At 39.6% G+C, this 23,137-nt stretch overlaps 1 protein-coding gene across 2 annotated transcripts in view; it reads right to left on the bottom strand.

The window, feature by feature from the left end:
* The window catches only part of pug (pug C-1-tetrahydrofolate synthase, cytoplasmic), a 629,281-nt gene that overhangs the window by 449,816 nt on the left and 156,328 nt on the right, over positions 1 to 23,137 (bottom strand). For both annotated transcript variants that reach the window (XM_067140458.2, XM_067140459.2), the window contains exon 5: positions 16,664 to 16,756. In XM_067140458.2, coding sequence (XP_066996559.2) covers positions 16,664 to 16,756 — 93 coding nt within the window. The remainder of the gene's footprint in view (positions 1 to 16,663; positions 16,757 to 23,137) is intronic.

Below are 23,137 nucleotides of genomic sequence, written 5' to 3'. Positions count from 1 at the left end.
TATTATTGTTTTTATGAGTATAATCTATTATTTTCTAAAATATTTCCATGTCTCTTTCCTCTCTTCCAGGCCTATATGTTCCTATAATTCCCACCTCCTTCACATTATCACAAACTAATTTTATCCCTAATATTTCATCCCTTTCATCGGTAAACCATTCATGTGAACAATAAGTTTCCTTCACCAGAATAAACACACACCCCTCCCTTTTTATTTCCTCGGTCTCTAGGATAGACTGTGTACCCTTCTGGAAATACTTCTCTATTACCCACACCTTCTCTCAACCATGATTCCACTCTATCACCACATCAGTCTCATAAGATTCCATCAATGTACCGAATTTTAATTGTTTATTTACTACACTTTGACAGTTTACCAAGAGCAATCTCAGACCCCCTTCTTCCCTAAAACTTGACTGTTGCAATTGGGAAACTTGAAATTCCTTACTATCCTGAGTTTCATTTTTTGTTGACTGAGCCAGCTTGAAGTACAGCTGGCTCTTTCTACTAGTTTTCCTGGCCAGTATTATAACTCAAGGGAGTTGCCTGTTTTACAGTACGTATCTTAAGATTAATAAAATCTAGAATAATATTTGCTATCTTGCATTTACCCGAACTGTTTAGGTGGAGGCCATGTTTTGTATAACAGTATCTCTCAAAACTGCTGCATTCAATAACCTGAGTATTCCGAAAATGTTTACAAATTTTAACAATATCTGTATTGACCTTGTCCACTTCAATGTTCACACACGAGTCTCTACTCAAATCATGCATGTGGGGCACATTCACTACAAAGACGTTAGTGTGGGTCAGCTTCCCTTAGTGTATGTTTAAGTTGTGAGCTTACATTCTTGGCGTCGTGAGCTACGTCGTTCGTCCCACCTATGATAAGCACTGCATCGCCGTTCCCGAAGTTCCTAGTTGCTTCTTCTACGTTTTCCAGGACACTGCTGATAGAAGCTCCTGGATATATTTCTCCGGTTGCTGCTATATTCTCGTCATTTATCACTCCCGCAATTCTCCTTCCTTGGCTATCACCAAACGCAGCTACCTTTGCTGATTTAGGCCTAACTGGGTCTTGAATCTGAAATCTAGGCCTAAATTTTAACCTCGGCGCGGCAACGGCAGCGGATCGCGATGATTTGGTTTCACGCGCGCGATCACTTTCTTCCAGAATTCAATTATTTAGGGCAGAAAACCTATTTCTGATGTTTATTTCTGGAAATTCAGTTGTAGATTTCTTCTTAGCCGGCCATCCATGAACTACTTGAAACCACGTGCTCGAGTTTGTTACTGGTACCGGTTTATCACTCGAAGAAGGATCCGTCCCAAATTCTAGCGATCGCAGTCTTTCTTTTAATTCTTGATTTTCAACTTTAAGAGCCTCATTGTCCTTTTGTAGAATGTGTATAATTTCTAATGCACTTTTGTATTCCTCATCGATTTTTTTTTTGGTGCTTCATCGTCAACGCCGTCGCCAACTACAACATTCCAAACACAATGCTCACAAATCCAGTCAACATTTTCATTAGTTTTTACATTTCTAGGGCAATTTCCGCACTTATAATGCCACCGTCGATCACACGAATCACACAACATCCCATTTTTCACTAATCTTCGACATTTTCCGCACTTTTTGTCACATTTTACGGTTAATTTACTCGGAGGATAAAACACTACGTCGTCATTACCGGGCGCCATTTTGAAAAAAAACTACGATAATTGTCATCCATATATAGAAGCATTTTCAGAACCAGAAGTGCCAGCACACTGTGAACATTTGAGGCTGTTCAGTTCTACAATTAAGGAAATAACATGTGAATGGGAAAGAACTGAAGGTTGATTAATTCTCCCAGCCTACTTGGTTGAAGTAATGTTCAGCTATCAAGTAAGTTGTGTCGGTACAGATTAGTGAGTGTACAATAGACAGAGACAGAAATAACGTTTGGTGCATATGCACAAGTTTCTTGTTCATTTCATCCAGTCTCCTCCCATACCCAGTAGGCAGTGGACAGTTTATTCCGCACACAGTGACTACTTAAGTTGTGTGGCAGAAATTGGTGAGAATGGCTCCGTTTCGGTACACCAACAAAGAAATCATTGATATGCACCTAGCCTATGACGCAGCAAATGGCACTGGGAGAGAAGCCACACAGATTTATGGCATCCAGCACCCTAATCAGCACCAACCTCATCATGTCCATTGACAGGTGACTGCACGAAGGAGGGAGCTTCACGCCTCAGATGCACGATGCTGGCAGAGAGCTGTTAGTAAAGAACCCAGAGTTTGAAGAGGCTGCTTTTGAAGAAATAAATTATAATCAATCAATCAGTAAAATGTCTGTCGCGAGGAATGTTGGGGCTTCTCATATGACATTGTGGAGGGTATGGAAGGACCAAAAATTGCACCCTCATTGATATTTGGTGCAAGAACTAACACTGCTATGGGAGTATGACACACTTCTTGTCATCACTCCTTTCCACAGATGAAGCTAAAATCATGAGAGAAGGCATGGCAAACTCCAGAAATCTGCATCTTTAGGCAGACAAAAACCCTCATGCAGGGGTAGAAGAAAATAGAAATAATTCAGTAGCTAGCCCCTTTTTATCAGGAGCCAGCACATTTTTGGCAAATATACATTATGAAAACCACAGGTTAGACTAGGATAAAGCTACGTGTTGTTTCTGAAATGTGACCTTAAGTAGTATAGCCTCAGTTCATATTAGAATGGAAATTTATATTTTAAGAGATACTAACCCAAATAATCACCAGTCACCTTCAAGGTCAGCATCTTTTAAAATTACACTACATGTGCCTGATTGATTTCCCACCAAAACGCCAATGATCAATACATTTTGTTGCATCAAAGCCCTTTAAAGATGGTCCATTCAAAGATATCATCATGAGATCACATAAGTTCTTCTCGGCAGGCTTGGTCCGCAGTTTAATAATATTCATCGTACTGAACCCTTGCTCACATGATGAGGCGATACAGGAATTGTTGCCACTATATACTAAGGAGCTTTCCTAAAATCGTAAATCGTCCTTTCACAGTCCGCGATTTTTCAAGTAGATCATTCAGTGGAAGACCTTTCCTGACTACTTTAAACTTGTACCACTCGCTCAGTATGTCTTCTACGTTGTTCTCCTCAATTTGAAGGTGTTTTGAAAAATGAGTGGCATGAAGCTGTATTTCACTATTGCCATAATTTTCCAGTTGCTTTCCTGATGGCCACAAATATGTGTCAATAACACCAGTGGCACTTTGAATGTCCTCATTTTGAAGAAACGTGTCTTTCAGAAAGGTAATCCCACTTGCCAAAATACGTTCCTTTTCGCTCGTGAAATTCTTATTCGACACACCTGATAACTGTATTCCACTGAAAACTCCTGAAAGTGTTATAGCAGAAAAAACTTTTCTGCCATTTGACCCTTGGTGTTGTGAAGTTGCTGCAATGAATTAACTGCATTATTTGCATGTGCTCTTATCTGACTTTAAAAATCAGAACATGCCTCAGAAATACAAGTGAAAGTCTTTTGAATATACTCAGAAGTCATACAAGAAGTGAATTATGATGACAAATTTGAGTCCTTGATCTTCTTTAGAAGACCTTTAGCCGTGTTTCCGTCTTCACCTTTCCTTACAGAAATTTTCTCTAAATGCACCACTAGGTATTCCCAGTCTTTGACAACTGCATGCAAAGCATTTAATTTGCTTGCTACACATCTAACTTGGTGTAAGTACTCCAATTTCGATATTACACATTCCAGCAACTCCAAAATTTTCTTCAGTTCGCGAAATCGTTTTGGCGAATGTTGATAAAACATAGTTTCCTGAGTATAGAATCAATTTCATCAATGATTTTTAAGTTTCACATTTTTCAGTGAGTAAAGAACAATGAGTTGGAGTTGATGTGCAACACAGTGAACGTTTTACCAAGTTCTCAATTTTTTCAGATATTTTTGTAACCATACCATTACGGACACCAATCACACATGGTGCTCCATCAGTCCCTATACCTATTAGTCTTGTACCATAAAGAGTTCTCCAAGCCCTAACTGAAGCAACTGATGTATCTAGAGTCTCCATAGAGCTATCGCTTGTTGCATCCTCCAATGACACAATAGAAAGTCATCTTACTTTAAAAAAAAAAAAATGTAAAGTATCAGCTCCTCATCATCAGATTTATCGGTTGATCCATCGAGTAAGATACTGACATGAACTTTCCTTAATGCCACATATAAAATCTTCACGAAGATCTGAGGCAATGTATGAAATAAATTCTCTGCATTGTGTATCATTCACATGCTTCTCTGAATCAGTAACATTCAACTTGCTTAACAATGTAACCAAACCATCAAATTCAGTGTAGGGTTTGTTATTTTTTGCAATATGATAAGATGCCATGACCAATGCATTCATATGCTGTAACATTAGCATTTATTTTCTTTACGCACTTCGCTAAAAGTGCTGAAATTTCCGTTTGCCTGGAAATTGAAATTTCGACGTACAGTATTTTTAATGTTTGACTTATCATTGTCTTGAACACCATAAATTTCACGCTGGTCATTGTCGTCCTGAACACTACAGTCGGCACTTCCATCAAGCGTTTTCTCACATTAACTCACTTCTGTATCACTTTGTGTTATATTTACGGGCCCTACTTACGAAGAAATCTGAAAGAGTACACTGTTTTTTACTTGCATCAGTCAATTTGTGCAGTTCTGTTTGTTTCATTTTGCCGATTTTCTCAAGTATAACACAGAAATGTAAAATACACCAGCGTTAAATGGCTTCCGAGTTTGCGGGCTTCGATGTCTGATGCTACGTTGCCAATTTTCCATAAACGCACAGGAATAAAAACAACTGTATTTATAAAGTGCAAACCGTTCAATACCAAGTTGCTGTAATTAAATTATAAGTATAAATATTGTTCGGTGAAAATACAAGAATTCATAAACACGTCGTTCCGTATGTTCTAAATGCAAAGAATGAATTCCACGGGAATTTATCAGCACTGCTTTGGCGGCAATAGTTGAGGAACGGCTAGTCACGGAAAGGAAGGCGGTAATGTAGTGTTTGTGGAATTATTTAACGTAGTAGTTCTCTGCATTTCTCCACAACTCTGGTCTGATCTTTGCACTCGACTACCGATAGCTGATCATCTGTAATGTAACATGATGTGTTACGATATGTCCACATGAAAGGATGCTTGTTTGATGGGTAACAATGATGTCTCCCAAGACTGCTAGGCAGCTCCCGCGCATAACTGAAACGTCCATTTCCCAGGTACGAAGAGCAATTACACAATTCAAGACTCTGCCAAAAGCACTGAAAATGTTTATTGCACATATTAGAATATATGAGCTACAGAAAAAAACGTGAAACACCACACAACTTGTTACTTTGTAAAGTAGTGGGAATGTACATGTAAGGGAACGGAACTCTGGATTTCAAAAAATAAATTTTCAAAACAGAATTTGAAAATTCAGGCGCCAGGTAAAAGTTTTCAGGCGCTATGGCAACTGGGTGTTCGGTCTTTTTCGACCCCTGCCCTCATGTGACAGTAGGGCACACATTTGAGCATTGGTTTAATGGCAATATTTGGGCCGACTTTGGTGGCAACTATTTATTTGGGCTGTATGTCCTCCTCCTTTGCCTGAATGGTGAAGAATACTACTGTTTCTTGGTAGAACCACTACCTGGATATTTGGAAGATGTTTGTCTGGATATTCGCAGCAAATGTGGCTATGTCATGACAGCACTCCATCGCAATATACTCGAAATCTGATGCAGCACTTAAATGATCACTATCCAGGAAAATGGATAGGCCATGGTAGACCAGTTAATTGGCCTCTGCGTACAGCTCATTTAACATACATACATACATACATACATACATACATCATTATAGACTGTTATGCCTTTCAGCGTTCAGTCTTCAAGCCTTTATGAATTTACTAAACGCCACAATCCCTTATTTGCAACTAGTGCTGAGGCCCCATTTAGTTCTATACCTCTTATCTTTAAATCGTTAGAAACCGAGTCTAACCATCATCGTCTTGGTCTTCCTCTACTTCTCCCACCATAGCAGAGTCCATTATTCTCCTATTATCCTCCTCCATTCGCATCATATGACCCCACCACCGAAACTGGTTTATGCGCACAGCTTCATCCATCGAGTTCATTCCTAACATAGCCTTTATCTCCTAATGCAGAGTACCCTCCTGCCATTGTTCCCACATGTTTGTACCAGCAATCATTCTCGCTACTTTCATGTCAGTTTATGAATAAGATATCCTGAGTCTACCCAAGTTTCACTCCGGTAAAGCAAAGTTGGTCTGAAAACAGACAAATGAAAAGATATTTTCATCCGGTAGCTGACTTCCTTCTTACTGAATACTGTTGATGGCAACCGCGAACTCACTGTATTAGCTTTACTGTACCTTGATTCAACCTCACTAACTACATTACCACCCTGGGAGAACACACATCCTAAATACTTGAAATTATCTCATTGTTACAACTTTCTATCACCAATCTCATGTTCAATTCTCTTGGATTTCTTACCTACAGACATCGATTTAGTCTTTGAAAGGCTAATTTTCATACCATACTCACTGCAACTATTTTCAAGTTCCAAGATGTTAGACTGCAGGCTTTCGGCACAATCTGCCATTAACACGTTCACGCCCGTATCCGAGTTATTGCCTATAGCGCGTCACCATGCTGTGGACCGTATCCGAGTTAGCCTGGATAAGCGCAACCTTGAACTCGAGCCATTCCTACGCAGCTGGGATCTATTTTGGTCACAAATATGTGTGAGAGAGATGAAAGTAATACCCTTATGAATGTTTCTACTCACCGAAAACCACATGGCCACGGCGATTTTCCCTCCCAATGCACTTTCTTTGCTTTGTTTCTGAAGGTAGCCCAGCGCTCGCACAACTAGCTGCGTAGTTGGTTTGTGATTGCACAAGCGTGTGTATAGTCACGTTCTGAAGTATAACCATGGCGTGTAGGGACAATATAAATGATGCAAGTGATGCGAATTTACAAAGCACAGTTTTTCAGCGGCTTGAAAATTATCTTGGCCAGGGGTATACAGTCTATATGGACAATTATTACAAATAGCGTTTGACTCATGAAACAATTACGGGAACAGAACACTGCCATATGTGGAACAATATGGTCGAATAGGTGTGTACCAAAAGATCTAAAGGAACACCAGGCAATTCTGAAACGGGGTAAAAAGTAAACCCGACATACAAGTACAGTCACCTCTCTCCGAAATCTCAGCTCCATCTACGTCATTAGCTCCAAGTCAACGTCCTGCAATTTTGCAGGGCACCGGCCAAGGATCCATCATTTAGGTTAGATGCGAAGAGAAAAGAGTATATTCTCTTAAATTTTCCACCATCAAATATAGACAAGTTCCCCTGAAGAAGGTGCAAAGTGTGCCTCAAAAATAAAATTATTAGTGAAACACGCTATTTTTTGGAATGTTTAGTGTTCCCATTCACCCAGGAAAGTGTGACATTACCTACCACACCCTACAGATATACTAGAGGACTTCATTAAGGTATGTGGAAAATTTTGTTTCCATATCTTGTTCCGTTTAGAACTTATTGTGAAAAGAATTCGTTGTTGTTTGCTCTGCCATTAACAGCTGGAATAGCAGGGCCAGCCCTTTAAATAGCCGCTCAGATGATTGGCGTGAATGTATTAAGACCAAGTCGTCAGCCTAGGCCAGACTGCATACTACATTTCCACCTAACTGAATCCCTCCCCACCACTTTATACCTTTCAGCAGATGATACACATAAACTACGAACAACAAGGGTTATAAGTACAGTAAAGGTGAAAAATTACAGCCTTGTCTAACCCTTGTAAGTACCCTGAACCAAGAACTCATTCTAGCATCAATTCTCACTGCAGCCCAATTGTCAATATAAATGCCTATGATTGATTTTAATAATCTACCCTTAATCCCATAAACCCCCAGTATGGCGAACATCTTTTCCCTTCGTACCCTGTCATATGCTTTTTCTGATCTATGAAACATAAAAATAACTGTCTATTCCCCTCATAGCATTTTTCAATTACCTGGCGCATACTGAAAATCTGATCCCGACAGTCCCTCTGTGGTCTGAAACCACACTGGTTTACATCCAACTTCCTCTCGAACACTGATCGCACCCTCCCTTCCAAGATATCAGTGAATACTTACACAATAATCTGCTTTACGTCACACCAACACAGACAGGTCTTATGAAGACGATGGGACAGGAACGGGGTAGGAGTGGGAAGGAAGCGGCCGTGGCCTTAATTAAGGTACAGCCCCAGCATGTGCCTGGTGTGAAAATGGGAAACCACGGAAAACCATCTTCAGGGCTGCCGACTGTGGGGTACGAACCCACTATCTCCCGAATACTGGATACTGGCCACACTTAAGCGACTAGTGAATACTTTGCCTGGTATACAAATCAATGAGATACCTCGATAGCTGTTGCATTCCTTCCTGTTCCCTTGCTTATAGGTAGGTGCTTTTGTCCAGTCTAAAGGTACCTTACCGACACTCCATGCTAATCTTATCATTCTATGAAGCCATTTCATTCCTGCCTTCCCACTATACTTCACCATTTCAGGTCTCATTTCATCTATTCCTGCTGCTTTATGACAATGGAGTTCATTTACCATCCTTTCCACTTCCTCAAGTGTAATATCACCAACATCATTTTCCTGCTCTCCATGAGCTCTGTTGTTTGCGACAACCACCAAGAAGATTTCCTTTTACATTCAGAAGATTTTCAAAATATTCCCTCCACCTGTCCAGTGATTTTCTGGGATCTATTATGAGTTCAGTTGAATTACCCAAAACACTGTTCATTTCCTTTTTCCCTCCCTTCCTAAGGTTTCTCCTGCTGCTTGACCTATCCTTTCCAGTTTATTATGAAACTCTTCCCATGACTTCTTTTGGGATTCAACAACTATTTGTTTCACTCTGTTTCTTTCATCTATGTACAATTCCCTGTCTGCATCAGCCCTTGTTTGGAGCCATTTCTGATAAGCCTTTTTACGTTTACAATCTGCTCTCACTTCAACAATCCACCAAGATGTTCGCTTTTTCCCATCTTTACACACAGTTGTTCTCAGGCATTCCCTTGCTGTTTCTACTACTACATCCCTGTATGTCAACCATTTTCTTTCTATATCCTGAATCTCCTTACTGGCCACTGCTCAGAACTTCTCACTAATCATATCCATGTACTTTTGTCTAATTTTGCTCGTTCTAGAGATTTTCTACCCTTATTCGTTTGCGGACAGATTTCACTTTCATCATCCTAGGCCTAGAGATACCTAGTTCACTACAGATCAGATAGTGGTCTGTATCATCGAAAAATCCCCAGAAAACCCGTACATTCGTAACAGATTTTCTGATTTGGAAGTCGGTTTCGATATAAGTCTATTATGGATCTGGTTTCCCTATCCTCCTATGTGTAGCAGTGAATAGCCTTATGCTTGAAGAATGTATTCATTACTGCTAATGCATACTAGCATAGAAGTCCAGCAAACGCTTCCCTTTCCTATCAGCTTCCATATCTTCCCCACATTTAAATCACCCTTTCGTATCTTTCAGTTCTATTTCCAACTCTTGCATTAAAATCGCCCATTAGTACTATCCTATCCTTGCTGTTGAACCTGACTACAATGTCACTCAATGCTTCATAAAACTTTTCAACTTCATCCTTATCTGTACCCTCACATGGTGAATACACTGAGACAATTCTCGTCCTAATTCCTCCAACCGCCAAATCTACCCACATCATTCGATCATTTACGTACCTAACAGAAACTATGTTGCGTGCAACAGTATTCCTGATAAAAAGCCCTATCCCACACTCTGCCCTTCCCTTTTTAACACCCGTCAAGTGTATGTATGTTTAGTCATTAGCCTGAAGGCTGGTTGGATCCTCAACAGTTCCGCCATGAGCTGTCATAGATGGCCTAGGCATCACTGAAGAGGCGTACTAGGGAAATGAGGAGTGAGGTAGTTTCCCGTTGCTTTCCTCACCGAGCCAGAAGTTGCTATTACATATCAGTCTGCCAAGCCCACTGAAATGCATGCACCAACCGACCCTATGAGCAACAGTTTCACACCATTCATAGCAGGGACTGGCTGCGTCAGGAATGGCATTACTAGCATCGCTCATACCTCAGTCACTTTCATTTTGTCAAAGCCAAGGATAAGACAGAGACAGATGAATGAAAGTAACAAAATTGCTCTAGCCCATACCAGAAGACTTAGTGCAGTGTAAACACTAGGTCCCGCCAGCAAAGGCATACCCGTCAAGTACACTTTATAATCTCCTATCTCTTCCTCATTATCTCCCCTTACCCGAATATCACTTACTCCTAGCACATCCGGATGCATCCTCTTTGCTGATTCAGCCAGTTCTACTTTCTTTCTTCCATAAGCCCCATTAATATTGATAGCTCCCCATCGAATTCCATTTCATTCGCCACGTTGTTTCCAAGGAGCCCCTCGCCTGTTCAAATGGGAGTGGGACTCCATTAATCCCACAGGTCCGAGCCTTGCTTAAAATGTTCTGAGTTCGGTAAATTTGTGAAGCAGGATACTACTCTACTCGCACATAGTTCAAGTGAGGATCTCTCCTCTAACAGGTTAGGGACCCCCGGAGGATTGTACAGTCCTAGCCGCCTGAACACAAGGAGGGCCACGTCTCAGAATATGTCCGAGATGCCCACTCCCATTTCATAGCAACTGGTATCCCGACTCTAAGGACCACTTACTAGGCCACTCAGCCGTTGCCCAGGGTTCATGAACTAGGACATGACTACAGTAACCCACGCCATTTAACTCCCATGGATTTTTTCTTGTGAGCTTACGTGAAGACTTTAGTGTACGCGATACCCGTAGAAGGAGAAGATGAACTTGTATAAAGAACCCATGCAACTTTCCAGGTTGTTCACGACACACCACACAACCTGAGAAGAGTCCAAAGATCACTACTACACCATTGTGAACTCTGCACCGAAGTAGAAGGGGGAACACAATGAATATTTACTATAATCAAACCATTGAGCATACTGTTTCTTTGCTCATTATTTCATTCCATTTACAATGTTGTGAGGAAACGAATGCATTATCATGGGGCAGCAGTGCTGCATCTTCGTTCGTGTTAAATAACAAAGGATGTTATTGAGACCAAGAGATGAGAAGAAAATTGTTGGCGTGCATTCCTTGACTGACATGTGGGTCTTAATTATTATGTCTTCTTGTACTGTGTGTGTAATTACGGCTGATAAATATACAAATAGTGGATAATGCGAGATAAGGACAACCCTGCGCAAGTCATACGAGGAAAATTATTTGTCTGCATCAAATATTATCTGTGTCTCTCATACACCCCACTTCACTTCTCTTCCCTGAAGCATAGCAGCAGGCAGCAGCTTACACTCTGTCACAGCAAATACCACGAGTTCAGCAATTTGCATAATGTGCCTGAAAGTAACCTTGCTTTCTTGAATTTTTGTGGGTATTGTTATCAATTTGAATCACATGCCTGAAAGTACCTCATTTTATTGAATTTTTGTAGGTGCTGTAGTATTTATTGTTTTCAATATAAATATTTAACCCATACTAGTACTATTTATTGGAATAAATATGTGACCTAGAATACATTTTTAAAATGCAATTCCAGCAGCTATATGCAGTGAATTGAGACACTTATATTTACAACAAAATAACAACGGGAAATGGTACCCTGTTCTCAGATTTACTTTGAGAAGTCCTTAGCTGTATGAAATACCATAAAACAGTTTTCCACATGTAGGGCCACCTTGCATCTATGGCATTCAAAAGATAATTCCTTCTGTAACCCATGGGCAGTGCAGACTTTGCATTTCCTTGATGGAACATTTTTCACTGATGTTGGTGGTATTTTGGATAGAAAATGTCCCCACTGCTTCTCCTGAAGTCTTAGTGGTGTTTCCCCTGCGCTTGGACATCCTGTAGTTGTGTAAGAGGGCAACACATCACTTGCCAACATCTACTCAGCTATGTTGAATCTGAAGGTTGTAAAACTTTCTCGCTTCCTACCAGCGTTGAGAAGGTGATGAATAACACTAGTATTCAATAGGGCCATATCTAACATATAAAAATACAGTTTCTCGTACCCTTTTACGTATTTCCTCAACATCAGGAATGATGCCAGCCGCTGATCGTGAGAATCTACCCCAGCCATTCCACAATTGTAGTCAATGTAGTCCAGTCTTTCATGTGCACCTTTGAGTGAAGTCATCTTCCAACATACACTAGTAACTACTTAACACCGCTTTTCACACAACTTACGGGTTACGACCTGTACATGCCATGTTTTTTTACTATTAATTGTACTTCTTCGTCACGCAAGACGTTCCGAGCGAAGTCTGTTTGTTTACGTTCGGAGCAGCGAGCAGGCGAGCCAGCGACAGCTGTGTGTGTGACACAGCTGCAGGGACAGGATAGACTACCCGCCTGACGCCACGTGTAGCCTGCATGGCCTGGTACGTTCTGGATATGAAAAATTTTAAAACTTCTGTAATAGTAATCGCAGCGACTTGAGCGATACGTCATTTTGAAGAGGATAACATAAATGTCTCAAATTGTGAATTTCAAGTAAATCCGTTGAGGGAATCGCGAGATAATCAGCCTCAAGAGGTCACGTTATCTGATGACGTAGGAGCCCCAAACTGAATAGAAGGAGAGCTCCCTTTACCCAGATCAGACAGTCGTAGCTGGGAGGCCAGCCTGACTCTCCACACTACAGTGTTGTTGTTCGGAGTGCTGACCGAAGCTATCTCGAATATTCAGTCTTCATGTGGGACTTAAACTCTGACTGTCAAGTTGAACTTATAAATTGTGCACGGGTAAGCTCTAATGTATAACAAAGTCTTTCTCATGGACAATGAGTCCATCAGTTAAGTTGAACTTATAATTTTTGCGTGTCTTGGAACTCTGTTTGTGACAAGTCGTGTATTGGACTTGGTGACAACAGTAAAGTATAACTTTTCGATATAACTTACTTTCGTTCTTGTGGAACTGAGTTCATTACCACGTTGTCTGTGTGAAACTTAATCTCTGAGCCAATATTAATTTAAATGTGACACCACTGCAATATTCTGGGAACTGTGATATTTTTCTTTAAATCTCACTCAGCAGAGTTTAATCTCTGAACACATTAATGTCAGTGTGACACTACTACGTTATACTTTTTTTTTTTTTGCTAGGGGCTTTACGTCGCACCGACACAGATAGGTCTTATAGCGACGATGGGATAGGAAAGGCCTAGGAGTTGGAAGGAAGCAGCCATGGCCTTAATAAAGGTACAGCCCCAGCATTTTCCTGGTGTGAAAATGGGAAACCACGGAAAACCATCTTCAGGGCTGCCGACAGTGGGATTCGAACCTACTGTCTCCCGGATGCTAGCTCACAGCCGCGCGCCTCTACGCGCACGGCCAATTCGCCCGGTACGTTGTACTATTAACTGTGACATTTTGTTAAATCTCCGTCAGCATAATTTTAGTTATAAACAAGGGTGTTTATGAAAGTGTTCGAACTTTCACATGAATGTTAACGCAAGTGATTACCATAATCATGTGCTACGACACCAAGGTTTCACTCCGAACTCAAACTGTGTTCTTAATCCAAATCAAACAAAATTGTGTATTATTTCTTCTGAACAGTGTGTAAATTATTTGTGTGTGACTGACAGCAGTGTCTTTGATAAACTCTCGAACAGTCACCTATTTTATTTAATGTCAAGTGCGCCTAACAACGAACTGTGCTTTTCATTTCAACCTTATTTCTTCGTCAAAGTGTTTAGTATTATTGCATGACTGACACCAGTGTCTTTGATAAATTCACGAGCAGTCATACATTTCTTTCAATGTCAAGCGCTACTTTATTTAGTGGAAAATCACCACGAACTGTGCCAAGTGCGTGAACAATTTTCAGTTTCGTTATTTCTATTCATGAACTGTGCTTTATTTTCTTCCAATCTCGATGCTACCCGCATCTTCATCTTTAGTGAACTTATAAATTCTGTCTACAAGATTAAGAGTGAATTCAACTGCATATCACAACCACATTAAATGAAACAGTGCTGTTAAACCGAAGTGTCGGGGGACTGTGTAATTCTGGACACTTGTATAAGTTATGCGACGAGTGATTACCCTATAACATCGTCGGAGATCGTCGTAGAACATCGTAGAACGTCTGAGACCATCCAGAATGTCAAAAGTTCGAGACTCAAACCCATATCAAACCGACCTGTGTGTTCCGGCCTTATCTCAACGTAATATTGGCAACTTCCAGAACGTGTTCCAGCCCGTTCAGCCTGGTGAATTGGGAGCACGGGTCATCAAAATGCGATGTTGAAGACAGCGACTATTGACAGTAAGGTGATGTGCACTTTGAAATGGATTTCCTGAATAAAAAACTATTATTCAATCTCTTTAAAAAATTTCTTGTAGATAGGACCCTGCCTACTGTACCAAGCCCTAGCTAGAAACCATCCAGTATTGCCCTGAGACCTACTTCGTGCTAACTTTAAAATTCATTCATAAAGTCGGACTATTTTACTGGTACAATATGCTGTTATAAATGCAGTTAGGGCAGGATAAACATGGAGCACACTCACAGCGTCAACTCAAAGTCTGCCATTTGGGACTTTGTTCCAGACATATCAACATCACTAACCTTCCCAGTATAAACCTTGAATCTCCAGCAGTAACCATTGTCTGATGAACAAACCTTGTAGATTTTTATGCCAAATCTAGCTCTCTTTGATGGATTGTATTGCATGCAAGATAATCTACCTTTGAACTTCATCAAACTCTCATCGATGTAAACTTTTTCATCGGGCATGTACACACTCTGAAACCTTTCTAAAAAAAAATCCATCACAGGTCTAACTTTCCTGAGTTTATCACCCTCTGTACTAGAAGAATCAGTGGAGAAATGGAGGAATTTATTGATGGATTTGAGTCTCTTGAATGGCATAGTTTCCCCAAATATTGGGGCCTCTATTACCCTGCCTTTGGACCAATTATCCTGTAATGAGAGCTTCCTATTTTTCAGATGTCAAAACACCAAGGACAAGATGTGCCTTAATTTCATCAGCAGTAACAGGAAACCAGTGCTGCTGTACTTAAGAATTATTCAGTCCAGTATCCTCGGCAGCAGATTCCAAAAAAGAATTAGCGTAAGCATAGGTTTCCCTGGTTACTTGCTCCCAAAACTGTTCAGTCAAGAATACATTCACTACTTCTTATTCACTAGGAGCTTCTCCTAAGTGTCTCCGAATTACAGCATCAATTTTTCCCAATAACACTGCAAATTTTATTCCGTGGAGAATTTCTTACATGCTCCAAGTGTCACTTATTTTTGTCCAAAATACAACCAGAAACAGCTGGTGATACATTGCCGGCAAGCCTGACATTCAATGGGGTTCTTGCCAGTAAAAGAGTATTTCGTTCATTGTCACTGACAATGTGTGTGACAATGTCACACGAACTACTGTCATTTCCAACCCAATCTTCATCACTTATGTTGAGTTCTATGTCACTTTCTTCTAAAAATTTGAGTATGTCTTCATCCTTGTTTTGCTTTCAAGCTGCCATCTTGATACACATACTTCAAAGCCATGGATGCTTAGATACGAGATATTCAGCTCCCTCCCATTATTTTCACAGCAAATATTCTGAGGAAATCGTATATTTTAAACATTCTGTCATCTATGGAGAAGCCCTCGTACTAATACGAAGTTGATAACAAAAGACAACAGTCAAGACAGCATTCATGAACACGGTACCAGGCCGGATCTCTCCACCTTAGTACGCGAAGACACAGCGTAGCTTGGACGGAGAGATCCGTCTTTGTACGGGAATGGGTTAATAAAGCTGTAGATGTGTTTGTACTGTAGTATATTTTATCATTTTCAATATAATAAATATTTAATAAAGCTATAGAATTTTTTTAAACTTCCCTCCTTTTTTCTTTTCAAAATTTCCCTTCCTGAAATTATAGTGCAGTAATTATTATTCACGTAAGGACTATTCTAACTCATTCATATCACACAGCCCCATCATTCGCTTACAATCTTCTTAGGCCTCTTCCACAGAAAGTAATTTTAATCTTCAAAATAATGGTAATCATATTACACTCTCTCAATTATGATTGTGTTCCCCACAAGATTTTTTGCTACTTGTTTAACATTGCACTAACACACTGAGGGATGGGAAAGGGCTAGGATTGGGAAGGTAGTGGCCATGGCATTAGTTAAGGTACAACCCCAGCATCTGCCTGGTGTGAAAATAGGAAACCACAGAAAACGAACATCTTCAGGGCTGATGGCGATGGTATTTGAACCCACTATCTCCCAAACGCAAATCCCCAGTTTTGTTTGTCATTAAATTTAAATCATCTGACTAAACCAGTTAAAAGGATTTACATCTAATTAAATCACATCAAGTCAGTTAGCGTTTCTCTTTTAATCAGAAATTCTACCACTTACTCTCAATGCAGCCTTATTATTAAAACAAATAGGATTGCTTGTATTAACAGTATATTAAATTTTAAAAGCAAAAGAAACTTACCTCTTTATCAACTCCATCACACCATATGGAGTGCATGGAACAAATCCTGTTAAGTCCCCCACTGCAACCTTTCCTTCACTGATTGTGTTAAGTCTAAAATAAAAAGAAAGAATGATAGGAAATAAAAAGAGTTTTGTATTAATATAAACAGATACCACTAGAACAGATATAATCAGCAAATGTTTAAATTGATATTTTCATGGCCCAGATTAATAGGCATCACTCGATCAAACACAATGATCTGCACTTAGGGCTATCACACTATCACGTGTTTACGTTGTCTTCTCTTAAATGATTCAATAGAAGTTGGAAATATATCAAACAACTGCCCTAGTAAATTATTCCAAACCGTAATTCCTCTTCGTTGATGTTGTTGTTGTTTACTCATCAGTCCACAAACTAGTTTGATGCAGCTCTCCATAACAACCTATTCTCTTTGTATAAACAAATATTTTCCCAATTCCTACTTTTAAAAAATCCATTCAAGCTTATTTGTCTACTATGCTTTCTCCCCACTGATAGCTCAGAACATACCACTCAGGCGAGGAGCTCATCTCACACTTTCCAGTCTTTCCAGTCTAAAATTTCCAATAATTTCATAACACTACACTTTAGCTGGAAATTTCCAAGAAAGAATTGTGCTGCTTTCCTCTAAATCTTTACCAGTTCTCCAATCAAGTAATCATGGTGAGGATCCCATACATAGCAACAATACTCTAACTGGGCTCTTAAAAATGACTTAAAATGTGTTCTTTTCATCCCTATCACAAACCCTAAATAACTTCATAAAGACATGAAGAGATCTCTAATCTTTAATTACAATCTTGGTAACATGCTTTAAATACTATCTTGGTAACATGATTGCCCCAATGAAGATCTTTCTTTATGTTAACATAGAGGGAGTTACAGGGATCTCCATGAGGTACCTTCACTCCATTAACACACAATTAAAACTCAGAGGGGTTTCTCTCTTGGTAAAAATTATAACTCAATTTATCACCCCATTAATCATCATACCACTGTTTGCTGTCCATCTCATAACATTGTCAAGGTCTTTTTACAGTCGCTGAAAATTCCATAACTTATTTATTACTCTATACAGTACATCATTGTATGCAAAAAGCCTTATCTGTGATTCTAGTTTTTTAAATCATTTATATATAAGAAAACATAAAGCTCCCATAACAATGATTTGCAGAACCCCCTTCTTCCTCATTATACACTTAAGAAAATGGAAATTGCAACACCATGAAGGCATTGGTCGTTTGTATTCATTTTCAAGATATGGAACGATGCCATATGGGTATGTAAACGATCAAAGTTACAAACCCATTGTATTGTTGCTACAGGTCTCCCCACGTGATTGGTCGTGGAGGAATCAACTCCAGTATATGGACTCTGGTGTAGCATAGTTGACTTGCAGTCTGTGCAGTGAAGTGTTTCCCGTCAAACATGCCTCGACGACAGAGAAGAGCACACTATCAACAACTGTCGCCGTTTGAGAGGGCTCGGATAATTGGGCTGTGTGAGGCTGGATTATCGCTAAGGACTGTCGCTGCACGTGTTGGCCGACAGGCATCTACGGTACAACATGTATGGCAGCAGTGGTCAAATGAAGGTACCCACACTCGTAGACCTGCCAAAGGCCCAGCGCGACAGACAACTGTGAGAGAGGATCGCCGCATCATTCAAATGGCCTGGATGGAACCCCATGCAACAGCAGCTGTGGCACCCCACGTTACACAACAAACAGTTGGTAATCGCCTGCGTGCAGCTGGCTTACGAGCCCGTGTCCCTGCAGATGGTGTTCCATTGACCATACAACAGCGACATGTAAGGCTGGCCTGGTGTCGAGAAAGATCGACATGGGTCGACGAATGGCACAGTTAAACGTAAGGAACTTCATCTTTTTGTCCGTATTGAACTGAGATCACAATTAAATTAGAATCTAGCGAGTTCCACCTTTTCAATACAAAATACAATATTGTTGGATGGTATTTACAACATTATTTATTACAGAACATGTTTCGGTGTTCGATTTTTGACACCATCATCAGCTGCTCAGAAAGTGCGAAAAAACTTGGCGATCTAAACATTAAACAACATATTGTCATACTTAACTCCTTAATATACATATATACAGACAATAGAATATTGCACTAGTTAAATCCTAAACATCTATATTATGCTATATTAAAACTCTAATATGTAACATGAGAATTCTTGTAAGTCATAAATATAAAATTTCTCGTCTGTTTGATGAGTTGTCTTCACATTCCTTAATGTCTGTGATTCTATACTCTCGTACTGTCGAATTCAAATGCAAACTTAAGATTGAGGAATTAAAATTGCATGCAGTCCATTTGATGTTAAAATGTTTATTTCATGTATATAATAACCACTTTGTTGGATTAAAAGTTCATTATATACAAAATGATTGTTAAAACTGAGCCGTCTTCTTAAATTTATTAAGTACAAAAAACTTTGTATTTTTAATGCTGTATGCGTCTAGGTATGTAGACGATGCATTTGTTATCTTGGATGAATGCATAACCAACGCCTCTACGACTCTTAATAATCTTAACACAATAGATACAGATATAAAATTTACTTTAGAATCCGAAATAGAAAAATCAATTAATTATCTGGACCTAAAGAACAATAGGCATGCTTCTTCATTTTCTTTTAGTAATTACAGAAAACCCACACAAACTGCAGTTACAATACGTAATGATTCGATACACCCCTTAGCTCACAAATGCGCGACCTATAACAGCTTGGTGAATCGCGCTTTTAGCATACCAATGTCCAAACGAAACTTGGACAAGGAACTGAACATCATTCAGCTATGGCTAAAGCTAACGGTTTTAAAGAGAATTTTATAGAACGAATAATAAGCAAATTCAAATATCGCCCTCACACGAGTCTGATGAAAAATAAAACAGAAGCAAAGGAAATCGCAACCTTCACGTTTAGTAAAGATGTATACAGAATTACAAATATTTTCAAGAAACATAACATTAGGATCGCATTCAAGACAGATAATAGAAGTACAACAGCTTTACATAATGTTTCGGTTGTCAACAAAGTCAATCCATACTCTAAATCAGGGGTATATAGATTCGAATGTAGGGACTGTGGAAGCGGATACATAGGGCAAACTGGGCGTAGCTTTAATGTCAGGTATCAGGAACACCTTAACGCTGTAAAATATCACAGATTCTCAGCGGTAGGCCAGCATATCCATGAATACAGACATAAATTCACAGACATAAAGACCTCGAGATCATGGAAACACTGTCTAAGGGACAGAAGCTTGACATTACGGAGGCATGTCTAATACATCTAGACCAATACAATAACGCTAACCTTAATCTGAATGAAATCTTGGAAAAACCCAAGGTATAATTTGATTGTTTGATTCTATTACTTAACAAGTTAAAAATTCCAGAAAATTCTAACGTATTCTGAACTCTACGTAACAACTTTGCTTACTACTGTCTTCATCCACAACGCCCCCCGGACTCTCTCCCAAAAAGTTCGACGTTCTAGAAACATCCCCTTTGCCGCCCCTACTTCTCCTTCTCTGGCGCTTCATCTCACAGCACAAGATACTAGCAGACACACTCGTCGCGCTGCAGCCGTCACGCGAAGTACACAGCTTTAGAGGTGAGTCAGCCGTATCAACAGTTAGATTCAATTAGTTTTCTTTATCAATATTCTCGCTTTTCTCTTAACATTGGGTTTCATCATTGCAGGGTTCCATTGAACTGAGAAGATATGTCCGCCTAACAACTGTAGGACAAATTAAATTACAGTTCCAACCACGCATACAGCATTAAAAATACGAAGTTTTTTGTACTTAATAAATTTAAGAAGACAGCTCAGTTTTAACAATCATATTGTATATAACAAACTTTTAATCCAACAAAGTGGTTATTATATACATGAAATGAACATTTTAACATCAAATGGACTGCATGCAATTTTAATTCCTCAATCTTAAGTTCGCATTTGAATTTGACAGTACGAGAGTATAGAATCAGACATTAAGGAATGTGAAGACAACTCATCAAACAGACGAGAAATTTTATATTTGTAACTTACAAGAATTCTCTTGTTACATATTAGAGTTTTAATATAGCATAATATAGATGTTTAGGATTTAACTAGTGCAATATTCTATTGTCTGTATATATGTATATTAAGGAGTTAAGTATGACAATATGTTGTTTAATGTTTAGATCGCCAAGTTTTTTCGCACTTTCTGAACAGCTGATGATGGTGTCAAAAACTGAACACCGAAACATGTTATGTAATAAATAATGTTGTAAATACCATCCAACAATATTGTATTTTGTATTGAAAAGGTGGAACCCGCTAGATTCTAATTTAATTGGAATGGCATAGGGCCGTCTTTAGTGATGAATCGCGCTTCTGTCTTGCCCGCAGTGATTGCCGGAATCGTGTGTGCCAACGTACCGGAGAGAGGGGCCGCCCAGATCTTATTGTTGAGAGGCACACAGGGCCAACACCAAGCATTATGGTCTGGGGAGCTATTGGCTTTAATGTAAAATCACAATTAATGCTTGTTGAGGGCCCTATGACTTCTCAACAGTACGCTGATAGGGTACTCAATCCAGTGGTTGTCCCTATGATGGCGAACATTGCTAATGGGATGTTTCAGCAGGACACTGCCCGGGTTCACACTGCATGCATCTCCAGAGAAGCTCTCCACGACATCACAACCTTAGAATGGCCCACCAGATCCCCGGACCTCAGTCCTATTGAGCATGTGTGGGACATGATGGGTCGACAACTGGCCAGCCGTCCTCAGCCACCCACAACTCTGGAACAACTGACCAGTGCAGTGCAGCAAGCATGGGCAGCAATTCCTCAGGAAGCGATCCAACGCCTTATTGACTCCATGCCTCGATGAATTCATCAATGTATTGCAGCTCGTGGTGGGCACATCCTGTATTGATTGTTGTCCAAACTTGCGGTCAGAGGGATCTGAAAGTGTAATCATCGAATCACAACCAAACACTCGTCCTGCATGTTCATTAGCAGCAATGTAGCACCACTCCTTCTGGTTGTTACAATTTCCATTTTCTTCAGTGTAGGATGAGAATGCCTATTCTAATTTTCTGAGTTCTAAATTTCTAGAAATGTAGCCACCCATTCAATTACCCTTTTGTCTAGTCCAATGATCTACTCTATCAAAAGCCTTGAAAGCTCAATAGCAACACAGTCCAACTCCCTTCCCTATAAACAAATATTTGCCCCAATTTGTCTTCTTGAATTCCAACTTAATTTTCATATTGTGATCTTTCCTACTTTTCAAAACAACACTGAATCTTATTCTACTCATATCATTCCATGCCACCTCTACAATGACAGCTTGGAACATACTATATATTACATTCTGTACTGAAAAATACAACGTATAAGCGAGTATACCCCAGGGTCCACCAGTTCAATACACAAAATAATATATTTATTATTATTATTATTATTATTATTATTATTATTATTATTATTATTAGATTATTTTGTGAATTGAACAAGCGGACACCCAAGTGTACCCATTTATACAAACTATTTAGTCGAGCGGCTTGTTTTCTTTCTCCTAATTCTTCCCAGCCCAAACTTTTCAACATTTTCCTAACGCTAGTTTTTGTTGAAAATCACCAAGAACAAATCTGGCTGTTTTTCTCTGGCTTTTTTCCAGCTCCCTAATCAAATAACCCAGTTAAGGTGACAGTCCCGTACACTGCAACCATACTCTAATGGGCATGTTACCAGAGACTTATATGCTCTCTCCTTTACATCCTCACTGCAACTCCAAAATACCCTCATAACCATGTATTGTATTGTATTGTATTTATTAGTGAACAAAACAGGCGTTCAGCCCCGAATACATGTTCACAATAATAATAATAAATAACAAATAAGATTAATAAGAATAGTCCAACCTGAGCCACCCCTCTCCACTATATACTAAATAACATAAAATGAAATAAACAATACCGTCCCGGTTTTATACCAGAACCAACTCCATCTACATCAATTCACAACAGCCTGGTCAATGTTTACATTCTACTGCTGGTGTTACAACTCCATGCTTGTTATCACTCTCACGTACGCAACCTTCTTACTTCAGCATTTTCATCACCTCTATTGTTCCCTGACCTACTCCAGCATAAGCTGCAACAGCAGCATTACCAGGTTGCATTCCAAACCAGCCATTACATGATTGCATACCAAACCGGCCATCTTATTCCGTCATTACGTTCCAATCAACCATAACGCAACTTTTACCAATCTGCGTTAACATTGCTTCATTTCATTTCATTCCGTCATAACACTCCATAATAAAATTACCTCTCATCTCCAGAAATTTCGGCAATGAATAACAAATACCAATCACGCCTCCAAAAATTTTGACCAGCAATACTCCAACACCACATTTCA

The sequence above is a fragment of the Anabrus simplex genome, chromosome 2, assembly GCF_040414725.1.
Source record: "Anabrus simplex isolate iqAnaSimp1 chromosome 2, ASM4041472v1, whole genome shotgun sequence".
NCBI classification, from domain to species: Eukaryota; Metazoa; Arthropoda; class Insecta; order Orthoptera; family Tettigoniidae; genus Anabrus; species Anabrus simplex.
This window is presented reverse-complemented; position numbering and strand designations above follow the sequence as displayed.